The 13068-nt window shown below is 36.8% G+C and overlaps 1 protein-coding gene across 2 annotated transcripts; it reads left to right on the forward strand.

Annotated features, from left to right (window-relative positions):
- Positions 1 to 5849: 5849 nt before the first annotated feature.
- LOC308685690 (uncharacterized protein) lies at positions 5850 to 12461 on the forward strand. 2 transcript variants are annotated; one of them, XM_081357647.1, is made up of 15 exons: positions 5850 to 6227; positions 6834 to 7130; positions 8179 to 8223; positions 8344 to 8403; positions 9702 to 9752; positions 10029 to 10079; positions 10160 to 10210; positions 10336 to 10398; positions 10636 to 10698; positions 10834 to 10852; positions 11042 to 11093; positions 11202 to 11274; positions 11707 to 11802; positions 12147 to 12196; positions 12309 to 12461. In XM_081357647.1, exons 1-15 carry the CDS (start codon positions 6173 to 6175, stop codon positions 12396 to 12398), a joined length of 1116 nt encoding a protein of 371 aa, XP_081213773.1. In that variant the 5' UTR covers positions 5850 to 6172; the 3' UTR covers positions 12399 to 12461. The 2 variants fall into 2 exon arrangements, with proteins under 2 accessions (XP_081213773.1, XP_081213774.1); XM_081357648.1 differs by having other exon boundaries at positions 10196 to 10210.
- The last annotated feature ends 607 nt before the right edge of the window (positions 12462 to 13068 follow it).

The following is a 13068-nucleotide window of genomic DNA, read 5'->3' on the forward strand; positions in this document are numbered from 1 at the left end:
TCACAAAGGTCCAGATTGACTCTACGAACTTTGCTCGCATCACAGGAAGAGAACCTGAATGCATTCATCCACCTGCTGGACTCAAGCAACATACATCTGGTGAGACCAGGTGTTCTGCTGGTGAATACAGCCCTCTGCAAGCTTCTACAGATGCTAACATTGAAAAGACAATTTTTGGGTGACATCTCAAGAATGACAACAGACGTTTATCAGTGACTCCATAGGAGCTCATTTGAATTTGACCCACGGAGTCAAGGAGGGAAAACTGTAAGAATTGATAAATTAGGAAATTCCAAACAGTCTGTTTTGGGGGTGACCAGGCCCTGAGAGGACAAAAGGACCTCTCTAGAGATTAGCATTTGAACTGGCTCTCATGCACCATCGAGACGAAAGTCTCACCTCCGAGTCATCTAATCTACATCTCTTTCCCTCTCCCCTCACCCCTCTCTCTTATGCTCAGATGATCACCTGAAATCACCCAAGAAAATGTATAGTTTAATGTGTATGATTATCACAGAGTATTTTCAAGTTTGGTATCATTTAAAATGTCACAGTGCGACTGGTACAGATATCTCATATCCAGATAGATCAAACAAAAGGTAATAAGGTTTTTAAGAGCTTATTGATAACTGATTTACAAAGGAAGGTGGTCTCTAAGCAAATGGTCCCACACCCCCATGAAGATGTGACCACTGCATGCAAATTTCTATTGTTATGTGTTTCCAGGTAAAAGGTTTGTCTATTTAAGGAATTGCAGCAGGGAGATCGGGGCCTTTTTTCTGTATTTCAGATGGGTCCGTTAGGCTGGGAGATGTAGATCTCTCAGCCTAACGTATTTCTTAAAATGTCGGGTTTGCATCTTATCTCTATTCCAAAGCATTTGATGTTTTGTATCGATTATCTTTGAATTGATTATGGAATTGGCATGATACATTTACCTGACATAATAAATTGTTACATTGTTGATTATTCTAACTGACTTTGATATTATTTTCATTGAAGAGTTAAACGGAATAGTCAAACGTTCACTCACTTTTAGTGAGGCACAGATATTATTAAAACCTTTCATTTATGGAGTCAGATGAATTAACGAGAGAATACATAACTAAATGTATTGTAAATTTAACCAACCAATACTTTGCATGAGTGAGGACAGAGCACGTGAGACCTTCCCTGTGTTATTGGAAAACCTCCATTGGACCAATTTCACGGGCCTTACAAAAATGGTAACCTTGAGTATGTGATCTCAAAACAGATCAAAACAGTTTCACGAGAAAACGTCCTTTTCAGCAAGTATTGGGATCTTAAAATCAACAAGAGGTTTGAAAATCATCTCTTTCTTCAGCGGTTGTGGTAAGTTAATTTTCTTTGCATTTTAGAAATATTCAAGAAATGTTTGATGTGGCAGCCAGATGAAGAACGATTCGATTTTAAAGATCTCCTTGTTTTGCCTAAGCAACAAGAAACGAAACCTAAAGTGAGAATAACATCTTCCAAATAATTAATAACTCGATGAAGAGCCGAAAAAGTAAAGCCTAAAAGTTTTAAAATCAACCGCATGTTTTCAGGCCATTGTTGTATCTGGGCTTGTTAAAGACAAACCAGCAACACGTGAAGAGAATGAGCAAACTAACAGAAAACAGAGAAAGAAAAATCTAAGTTTGTAAACAGTCGGAAAACACGTGATTTTATAAATAAAAGGTAGACCGATGCATTGTTAATAAAAAGAAATTTTTGGGAAAACAGGATGATATGATTTACAGGCTAAAAACGCTCAAGGCTAATGCTAAATGCTATTGTCAATGCTAAGCCATGCTGCGCCCAAGGCTAATGCTAAATGCTATTGTCCATGTTGCTTTCAAAACGCTAAAGGCTAACTTTAATGCTAAATGCTAAAGCCATGCTGCGCCCAAAACGCTTAACCCTTGTTTTGTGTCACTGGCTGACTGGGAGGGAAAGTCTCCATTTGCATGAATTGTATGAAACAGAGATTAGAAGTAACAGAATAATCTAAGTATAGTCCTATTATTGTGAAATCATGTGTACTGATAATGACCTGTTTACATTATGGGCTGGAAAGGTTGAGCCTACACTGTACAAACTAAGTAGAAAAGGTCTTAACATGGATGCTATTGACAATGAAATTTTCACTTGGTGGAAAGCGGTGGGTAGTAAACAGAAGAAATCAAAACATGGTGAAATAATTGAGGCTTTAAACTTCATAAGTTATAAAAGGCTAAATGAGTCAACAAAATTTCTATCTTCGCTTATGCATGCTAAATGTGAAGAAGTGCATTCTAAAAATGCAGAGGCACAAAAGTCTGAGGAAAAGATTCAAGATCTTCAAACACAGCTAGATAAATTACTAGCTGAGCAGTTAGCCCTGACTGGAAAGTGTAAAAATCACAAAGAGACCATTGCAGATCTCAAGGCTAAGCTAAATGCTAAAAGCAAGTCTCCCAAAAAGCTTAACAGCGATTGGGCTAAAAATGTACACTTCTTAGATGAGGCAGCCTGCTCTAATGATCTCGTATCTTTCCAGACAGATGAAGCATGTGATAAAGTTATGAAAAGAGTGCCTGTTTCAGCCCTTAAGGTGGTACGGCACCCAAACGGCACAGAGTCAACCATTCGGCGTCCTTTAACAGTAACTGAATGTAGCTTGTTTAAAGCAGAGATCGGACCATTCCCTTTGAAAGGGCCATTCGAACCATGGTGGAGACGCATTGTTAGTCTAAAACATGCATTTCAGCTCGAACCAAAAGATATTTGGCAAATTGTTATCAGCTCAATTCCAGATGTTCTGAACTATAAGATACCACAGGTTTTGATGACGGGCACCATTGTGCAGTCAATGCATCAAAATGAGCCTGAGAGCGAAATCTTGAATAGACTAAAACAATGCCTTCGCGAGCTGCGTGGTTGTAGTCCTGTTGGATGGGAATTGATTTTCAATCGGAAACAGAGTACTGAAGAATCGTTTGAGACATATGCAGAAAATATGTTTGAACTTTTTGAGGAGTATTCTGGAATTGAAGGTGTTAACCACAACAATGTAGTTCTCCTTGAATTCCTGCTTACAAATGCAGGGCCGCGTGTACAGCAATCACTCATGTGTGGTGCTTCTCCAGCAAAAAATACATTCGAAGGTATTGTTAGCTGGGCAACAAGAATTGAGTCACGGAAACAAATGCATGGTGAGGTAGCTGTGTTAGAATGTCATGAAAATCCTCCATCTACAGGAGAATTCAGAAAGCCACACTGTGGCAAACTGAACAGATTCTGTAATTCCTGTCACAAAACAGGCCATACAGAGGAAAAGTGTTGGTCACTGGGCAGAGGCAGACCTCCACCCTATTTCATAAAACGCAGACAATCACAATCTAATGACACGAACCAGCTCTCAGCAAGTAACCAAAGCTCAAATGCATCTAAAACTCTTACTGACCTGACAACTTTGGTCACTCAAGGCCCTCAGCTATTAGCGTCATTTGCTAGTTGGGTAGCAGCCCAATAGCAAATAGCTTAATAGTTTAACATCTAAATTCATTGAACCTGTCTGCATTTTCAAAATTTGAAATTGTGCTTAACACATCGTGCACTACACATCGTGCACATAGAACACAATTTGGTTGTTTGTGCTACAACATGCACATAGGCTAATTTAAAGTTTATTCTTTAACACAGGATTGCTTTACTGTAAGTGTATTTGAAATACTTAAGCAAAGGTGATATAGATGTTGTATTCTATTGTTTTGCTGTGGGGGTATTTGGAACACTTAGGTAAAGGTTGTAGATGTTGTATTCTAGGCCATGTATCCTGTGAACTGAATTAAACGTGTGTCTGTGCTGAATTTGGTGACTAATGTGATTTGGTGACTAAAAAACCTTTTTATATTTAAGGCTTCAGAGAACTAAATATTGTTATGTTTGAATGTATTCTGAATTACTCTGAGATTTGTTTTTTCCAAAATAGATTAACGGATTCGTATATTGCCACAAGCTGCGTCAGAGGTTAACGACGGTTAACAACTGATATCAGGGAGTTTTGCTGGCGACTTGGGTGGGTGGATGTGTTCCGATGTCTTCTTTTCTAATTTAATGTTACTTTAGATAAATGTACAGGCTTGATTAATTCAGAGCCAAAACCTACTAAAGTAAAACAATTGAATTAAGATCTTGAAGGACACCCAAGGGGGCTATGAAAAAGTCTCTTTGATTGTTGTGCGTGTTCGGCAAAATCCTAGAGAATTAGCCAACTGCCTCTGCTCCTGATCTTCGGGACTGGCCACTTGTGTCGGAGACCTGGGTAAGGAACTCGGAGCAATATAGTTTTCCTTGTCTATAAACGGAAAATATAAAGTAAGAGTAAATAGAATAACCAAACGTTAAAATGGCCATTTAAAAGACTAAATGAGAAGAAAATGTATTTGAAACTTAGAAAAGAAATAAGAGAAACAGCGAATGTAGATCTTATAATTATATTATAACTTGAATTATAATAAACATTATATTACACTCGCCGAGCAGGACAATAATTGGAGAAGGGTGAATTTCGTCACTAAAATGGAATTTCTGAAACAGAATTTCATTTGTGTGCTACCCAGTGCCAAAAAGGGGCGGTACACGGCTAGAATTGTGTGGCACAGGTAATAGCAAACCAAAATTGTGCAACAACTAAAATCTAATTAATCAGAGAAGTAAATTTACAAGGAGGGTGTGAAATGCTAAAAAGTACCACAGTTTTTTGCAGGTCAAAAAATATCTGCACTAACTAAAATGTGTGAACGACACCATAAACCGCAAATGCTAACCAGACAACTCAGAGATCTGGCTGTAATGAGAGAAAGCAATGAGCATTGCACATTGCACATTGCTCATACTTTGCATGAGTGAGGACAGAGCACGTGAGACCTTCCCTGTGTTATTGGAAAACCTCCATTGGACCAATTTCACGGGCCTTACAGCCTATATATGTTTACACTTTTTTTTAACAAACTATTGAGTGCTAACAATAATGTTGCATTTTAACTGCAGCAAACAATTTCACAAAATTAGCATATAGTGCTCAAATCAGTTTGTATTCATTGTAAAAATAATAGTAATTTTAACTGTAAAAGACAGTAAAAGATGCCATGTTAATTGGTTTACATTAAGTTCCCCTACTATATATATATATATATGAAAAATGTTATATATCTAACCTGCATTACATTCATGTAATTTTATAGTAAAATATTGTTACATGTGCCATTCTGTAAGTAAAAAGAACAAACCATCTTATAATTGACAGTGAATTAGCATAAACTGATATTCCCTGTGTGACACTTTAAATTTGATGTTTTTTAATTTTAATAATTATGTTTCTTCTTAGTTTTTTGTTATCAGTTATGTACATCAGGGTTTTATGTTACATCTTATGTTATTAAATTAATGTTTATTGCCAAATTTTAGTGTGTGCATGACACTGCGTTCACCTTCTATATATTAGTATTTACATCAGCTTGTGGAAAAGCTACTTGTGATGAATTTTAATTAATTTTAAAAAGCAGTTTTACAGAATTATGGCAACCACAGCTTTGTAATAATGACAGGACTTTTTTGCAGTGTTATTTTCTGTAAAACTGTCTATTCAATGAACAACTGAACCACTTGACTTTTCGTAACGTTTTAGTCCAAAGATGAATATAGATGCGGTAAATCAAAATAACAGCTTTTTTATTAACTAAAGCAAAACTCAGGCAGTTCAATATGATAACACAAACAACGTCCAATGCACAAACAACACCAGATAATGAAGTGAGGAAACTGAAGGACTTAAATACACAGGGTGAGGAACTCAAACTGACAGGTGTGCTAATTAAATGAATATCCAGCAACTAAGGACTGGCGGGAATAAAGGAACACAGGAAACACGTTAATAAGAGAAACAAACTAAAAGTCCATGAAAACTAAAGTAAAACAGGCAGAGTGTGACAGACATTATGTGCCTGCAGTCTGTGAGCCTATAAGAAACGTTACCGGTGACCCAGATCTGCTGAACGTGTGGTCTCATGATATACGTTCATTTGCATAGTTCTGAATGCACAAGCATTAAATTGTTGTGGTTTAATGTGTTACTTCCTAATTCACCCATTGTGTGAGACTCGTCTCTTTTCTCACTCTCGCTGTAATGGAGTTGTTCGTCTTCATTGCTCTTCAGCTGTTTATGGAGGTTCAGTCATACAGTAAGTGATTTATGCTGTTTAATGTTGATTAAATACCGAATGTCCTCAACTGCAGTTAAAAGTTACATTTTCTAAAATATTTCGGCATGTGTGATCAATACGGTTATGTTTCAGGAGAACAAACACATGAACCAACAACCTCTCTGCTTTAAGGCATATTCGTTTTTTGGTTAGCATTTTAATTACAATTTATTAAACTGATTGCAATTACCCGATAAAGCTCATGTTTGTGTGAAGTAAGAATCTATATTAATTGGACATGTTCATGTAAATGAGTTATTTGGAAAATCTGCACGGTCATTTAAAAGTTTACTGTTCACATGAGTTTACGACCCGATTTCACAAAAAATCATGCCTTAGAAAAAAAAAAAAAACATTACTGGTGTGCATCTTGAGACAAATATAGGATATGTTAGTGCAAGTTGCTTTCAGTTAAAACAGCTCAAATGCATTTTAGTCTGGGACTAGATTGAAGCCTTGTCTGTGAAACCATTCATTAATTTGTTTGATTAAACCAAAACATGGACGGTACTTAGAAAAATATGCAGGTAAATATGGTCAATAAGAAGATGTAATGATTAATTTGTCTGTTTTGGGTTGTTTCAGAAGCTCCTGCTGTAAAAGTATTTCCAGATGTCCTAAGAGAGTCCAGCTCAGTGGAGATGATCTGTGAGACGCCAGCAGGTGTACCAGTGCATCAGTGTCATTTCTACATAAACAGAGAAGAGAACAATACAAAAGCCAGTTTTAAGTGTGAACTCGAGCTCACTGGTGCTGAAGTGCTCAGATGGGCAGATGTAAAATCTCCTGCATCAGTCCACATTTACTGCTTCTACACAATAACTGAGCACAGGATTGATACACCATCATCTCATTCTCCTGCTGTTACAGTGACGGTTCAAGGTGAGAGATTTCACTGATGTTCTTCTGCGTTAGAAACCGTTATTTCAGTGTGTTTAGTAACTCTGGATTATTTCACTTCAAACAGATTCACTTGAGAAACCTACCATCAGTGTTTGTGATGTAACACTTATAGGACACTTCTGGATAGATACTATTTATAAAGACTCTTTCAATCGGCTGTATAATGCAATATAGAAAAGACAAATATACTAAATATAAGTAAGGGTTGAATATGGTTGATCATAATTCCTGTGGTGTGTTGAGACTCATTTATTGTGGTTCAATGCCAGACTATGAAATCAGAAACAACATGTTAAAAGCTGATTCTATAGCAGTTGTGGACAGTGTGAATAAGTAGACAGTGATCTGTGACAACAAACGTTTAACCACAGTGCGACGTGCAAGTGAACAATCTGATATATTTAAGCAGGGAGGAAGTCACGAGCTGATCATGTGATCAAAGTTGAGATGTCAGACAGCAAGTCTATGTCTGACAAATATATAGAAGGTACTTTGGATCAATCTTTTCTGCAGCTACTTTTGAACTCTGTGACTTTACAAAAATGAATACATGTTAATCTTAAATAAATAAATAAATAAATGTTGAAGTCAGAAATATTTCAATTAAAATTTCTTTCAGAAACATGCTTATATATTTTGAATTGATTAATTGTGTTTTTTAAACAATGGCAATGAAATTAACAGAATAAAGATAAAGAGCAATTGCTCAGTGAGTGACTGACAGTTTACATGAGCGTCAACCAACCTTTGAAGAATTGATATTATCAGACAGATGTTTGTATTTTGTTGAATCAATACCACAAAACATTACAGAAATCAAATCAATTGCTGCTAATACAGATGTTTATGGAGTTATTTTCCCTCCAAAATTACACATTACAAAAGTAATAACAGGATTAAAGTTAACAGAGTTTTTGCAACTTTAGGAAGAGTCAGTCTTCTTCATTGTATTTGAAGGACCTGTCTCTTCAACAAGCAAACTCAGCTTTAAATCGTGCCTTATAATGCTGGTAATTTGTCTCTGCAGTTTCAACAACCACTGCAGATACTACTAAAACAGCCATGACAACCTGTGAGTAATCAAAAAAGCATTATTATTACTCCACCATGAATGTCTTTGGAACGAAAAACATTATTCCTTGATCATGATAACTTGTTGAACATTTACTGTACATGACAGCAAATTTCACAGTCTTTTCAACAGCATTAACTGTAAGGTCCACTTCTGAAACCACAACATACAGTAAATCTGGTAAGTACTGACAACATAATTTCTGGTTAGATCAAATTTCAGAAATTATTGCTATGGATCCTATCATACACCCAGCGCAATGCAGTGCCAGGCACGACGCGCGAGTGTTTTTTGCTAGTTTTAGCCTGACACAGTTTTCATTTTCACGTCCTGCACCACGTTGTTTAAATAGCAAATGCATGAGGTGTGTTCTTGCGCATAGATGGTGCGTTGCTATTTTGAGGCAACTGAAATAGACTGCGCCATTGACTGAAACCTGGTCTAAAGTCAATGTTGCAATGTTTTTTTTTGTTATTTAAAGAGCACATTAGTAATAATGTGTGCCTAGACGGATCCACAACGCTCGTCCACTCTGCTTATTACACACACGCAGGGACACGCAGCAGCACACAAAAATGCCAAATATTACATGCCATGTCATGTATACTGTGTAAATGTAAAAAGCGAATGTAAAGAGCGCAACTGGCTTTTAAAGGGAATGGGATATGAGACTCTGATTGGTTTATTGCACGTTACGCCCATAACACACCCATTACTCATTAAAGGATTAGTTCACCCCAAAATCAAAATTTCCTAATAATTTACTCACCCCAATGCCATCCAACATATCCATGTCTTTCTTTCCTCAGTGGGAGAGAAATTATGTTTTTTGAGGAAAACATTTCTGGATTTTTCGTCTAACAATGGACTTCATTGGTTGCCATCGTTTTTAAGTCCAAATCAATGCAGTTTCAAAAGTCTTTGAAGTGTTTAAACGGGCTGTATGCGATCACAGCTGAAGAAGAGGTTTTTATCTAGCGAAACGATTGGTCATTTTCCCCGTCGTTAAACTAGCAAAAGTGGATTCGGACACAACCTCAGTGCACTTGCGCTGTGTGCTTTAGACCATGAGTTTAGAACGTTGAAATAGGGCCCTATATGTTTTTTGTTATATTAGTTGATCTCCATTCCAAGACAAACCTGCCAACAAACACAAAAAAGGAAACCATCCACTTTTCCTCAATGGTTAAAGTGACTGTGTAGAATATGTTGGATTCAAATGTCAGGTTCAAAAATATATGTGGGATTAATTTAAAGTTTATTTATACTATTCGTTTATAACTCAAAGAGGAAGTCCTTGAAGGTAAGTGGGAAGTATTAAGTACAAGCACAATGAATTCAACAAACACGAGCTTCATGATTGTACTGCTTTTTCATCATGGTTAATAATTGCTAATGAATTATGTGAATATTTTTTCAAACATTCTATTTTAATACTATACATGCCGTGGCACTGTTATTATTTTTATTTTTTTCAGTTTTCACAACAAACTCTACTCTGCCTGGTAACAGAAATATATCAGAACATGGTACGTATTTAGATGCCAAATTGCCAAGCAAATGGCAAAATTGTTTTGCTCCAAAATGATGTCTGCTCAAAATGTTAAGTCATGGATGAACATTGCATGTCTCACCCAATATGTTTGCCTACTTTAGTGTATTTTTCACACACATAAAACAAAAATATAATTTTGGATCTGCTATCATGGTTATTACTATGATGAGTTCAGTACAACGATAAGATTTATGCCAGTCTTTGTGAAGACTTTTTATTTTATATACAACTTAAGATGTTCTCACTGCAGTTTCAGCAGCAACATCCACTCAAAAAACTTCACAAACGAACACAGAAACATGTGAGTAGTTTAGTGTAGCTACCTGACAATACAAATATTCATAATTCATATAGTTCATTATTTTACCATTTCAATTTCAGCAACAATGGCTGCCATTTCCACTACTGAAACCCCAGCATCCACCAGAACTGGTAACTTTTATAAATATCTTTAGAACGCCATTTAAGAAAAAATATTTTATACAGTGACTTCATCAAACACTGAAACACTGCTGTGTATATTCATCATGTATCATTTGAGCTCTTTTTTGTTGCAGTGGTTTCTAGTGTTCACACTTCAACAGCTGATCCTGAAGATCCACCCGCAACAAAATATACAGGTTTTATTATAAATCTTTGTCTTCCATATTTAAATTATTTGACCATAGCATTCCCTTTCAGATCTCTGTAGAACATTTACTTCTTTCCATACACACAACAAACGTAAAACAAATCTACTTGTATCACTTCAATTGTCAGGTGGACTGATGTATCTAAAGCACCTATATTAATCATCATAATGCTCATAAACATGTATTAAAATGTTGGTTTTGTTTTGACATACACATGGTCTAAAGTGCTGGTTTCCACTGGTGTTGGTGTCATATTGACTGGATTCATCTGTCTATGTTGGTTTGCAAGTAAGTCAAGTTTATAATTGTACACTCCATGCTGTTCAATATTATTATGTGAAATCATTTATCATGTGAATTTTGACCAAAATGCTGTACAGGAGTAAAAACTGAACATAATGCAGTAGCTCATTGTTTTTCTAGGTAAAAAACGAAGAAAACAGTAAGTTTTATTTCATGCATTCAATTTTATAGTCTGTGATATGTATTGGAGACAGTGTTATTTAAGTATCATTGAGATACTAATATAGTTTTTTGTAGTCTATAGGATCTGTATGTGCAAATGTGTATTACATTATCTGATACATGCATGCATGCAAAGATGCCATAAAGATCATTATTTGATTCTTAGCAATAAAATAAGATTAATAAGATCAGATGAGCCCAGTCAAGGAATTGGTATGGTGAGTATCTTTGCAATTATTTTTTTAAATCACAAAGTAATACATATTTATAATACCATAATGAGTAAGAGTGGCTGAAATGGACATGACCTTAATTTTTCTTTTTAGAGTTGTTCTGGACCTGCTGAGACATATTCTCTGATCACTTCTGTACCAGCCACATCTCAGCCCATCTCTGTAGGTGAGAGAACATTATCTCAGACAATGTGATGCTTAACAGATGTCACCAAGAATTACAAATAAATCTGCTAAGTTAAAAACACCATACAGTGACCACAGCTTCTCGGAAACTGAAGCCATTTCCTCTTTCAAGTCTTCAGCAGATCAGCATTAATAGCCACATCTTCTCTTAAAGGAACAGCTTGTGCCAAAATGAAAATCATTTAATCACTTTCTTGCCTTTCAAAATTGTTCTACTGTGGAACACAAAATGAGCTATTTTGCAGAATGTTTGCACTGTCATCCAATGAAAGAAGCCGTGATGAGGGGCCGAAAAACTTCTAAAATGACAAGTTTCTATCTTTATGCGAAGCCATTTGACATTTGTCCACTTGTTTTGGATGGTTTTCTATTGACTCTGTTTGACCCTCTTCATCATGCTGTTCTTTCAAAGGCCTCGAACACCCAGAGTCCCATCAGGACAGCACACCAGATCCCACAGCAACTGACTCTTTCATTATGTCTGAGAATTCAATTTACCAGCCCTCAGGTAAGATTTTTCATTAAAGTGGTCATATCATGACGAATCAAATCATTCTCGGTCTTTACTATAAAAACAAACTCAAAACTTTCTCACTTGTCCAAAAACAGAATTTTTGATGCTCACATATAAGCATTGAGAAACTTGGCCCACTCAATCACGATGAGCTCATACAGAGGAAGTGGGACAAATATTACATTTATCAAAACACTGTTGCAAAGTCAGTCTGAGAAGAGATGATTCTGCTGTGCAAAGTGTCAAAGCTTAAAATACATTCAGGTTTTATGACAGAGAGCTTGTTCTTGACAGTCAAAATATGTTATTTAAAGTGAAATGACGCTTCTGCTTTACAGACATTTTGGTCAATACTCAACAGAAAGAGGGCAATACAGAAGAAAATGAGGTAATATGTGACCAGTCACACCACAAACCCACATAAATGAGAAGTCCATCATGAACAGATTACAAACATTGATCTTGTCTGTCTTATCAATCTTTCTGTTGTCTTCCTCAAGAATGTGTACCACCTGTACTGCACGATCCCTGACAAACCAGTTCACTCAAACACAGGAGATCAAGTCTACAGTTTGGTGAAGATGCACTGATGAGTCTCAAGTCGTGTTTCATTATGTAAATTCATTATAAATAAACTATCTTTACTTGCTGACAAATAGGTTTTTATTTTCATCATTTAGTGTTTCGTGTGAAATGCATTGTGACCTCTGTGACCACGCAGAAGACTTTCTCTGGCAACGCTCTCTAGCCCAATAGTGCCTTGTGAGAAGTGCTTGGTATTCACTGCAGAGACAATGGAGGTCCAGCTTAGCCTTTCTGGTTGTAATGGGTGGAGCTTGAAGCTCCAGCCACACCATAAAGCCTGTTTTATACTTCTGCGTCGGACCTACGCCGAAGCCTCTACGCTGTAGGCAACGCGTTGGTTTTCATTTATACTTCTGCGTCGTTGTCCGCGTTGACGCGCAATTACACTTGCAGAGGGAGTGTGTGAAACCCGAGGGAGGGGTTCTAGCAGACCAATCACAGCGCTTGTGTCCGCGTAGAGTTGACGCGTTGTTACATTTTTGGAGAGGTGCACGTCAGGGTACGCTGAAGGGTACGCGCGCTACACACAGCCTACGACGTAGCTACGCCGTTAGTTTGACGCAGAAGTATAAAACAGGCTTAACTCTAAAAGTAACTAGGGCAAGCTCCACCCATTAGATCCACAGAGGTGAAGCTGGAATAGGGCAAACTCCACCCATTAGATCCACAGAGGTG

The sequence above is a fragment of the Scardinius erythrophthalmus genome (genome assembly GCF_964197995.2).
Source record: "Scardinius erythrophthalmus genome assembly, chromosome: 25".
NCBI classification, from domain to species: domain Eukaryota; kingdom Metazoa; phylum Chordata; class Actinopteri; order Cypriniformes; family Leuciscidae; genus Scardinius; species Scardinius erythrophthalmus.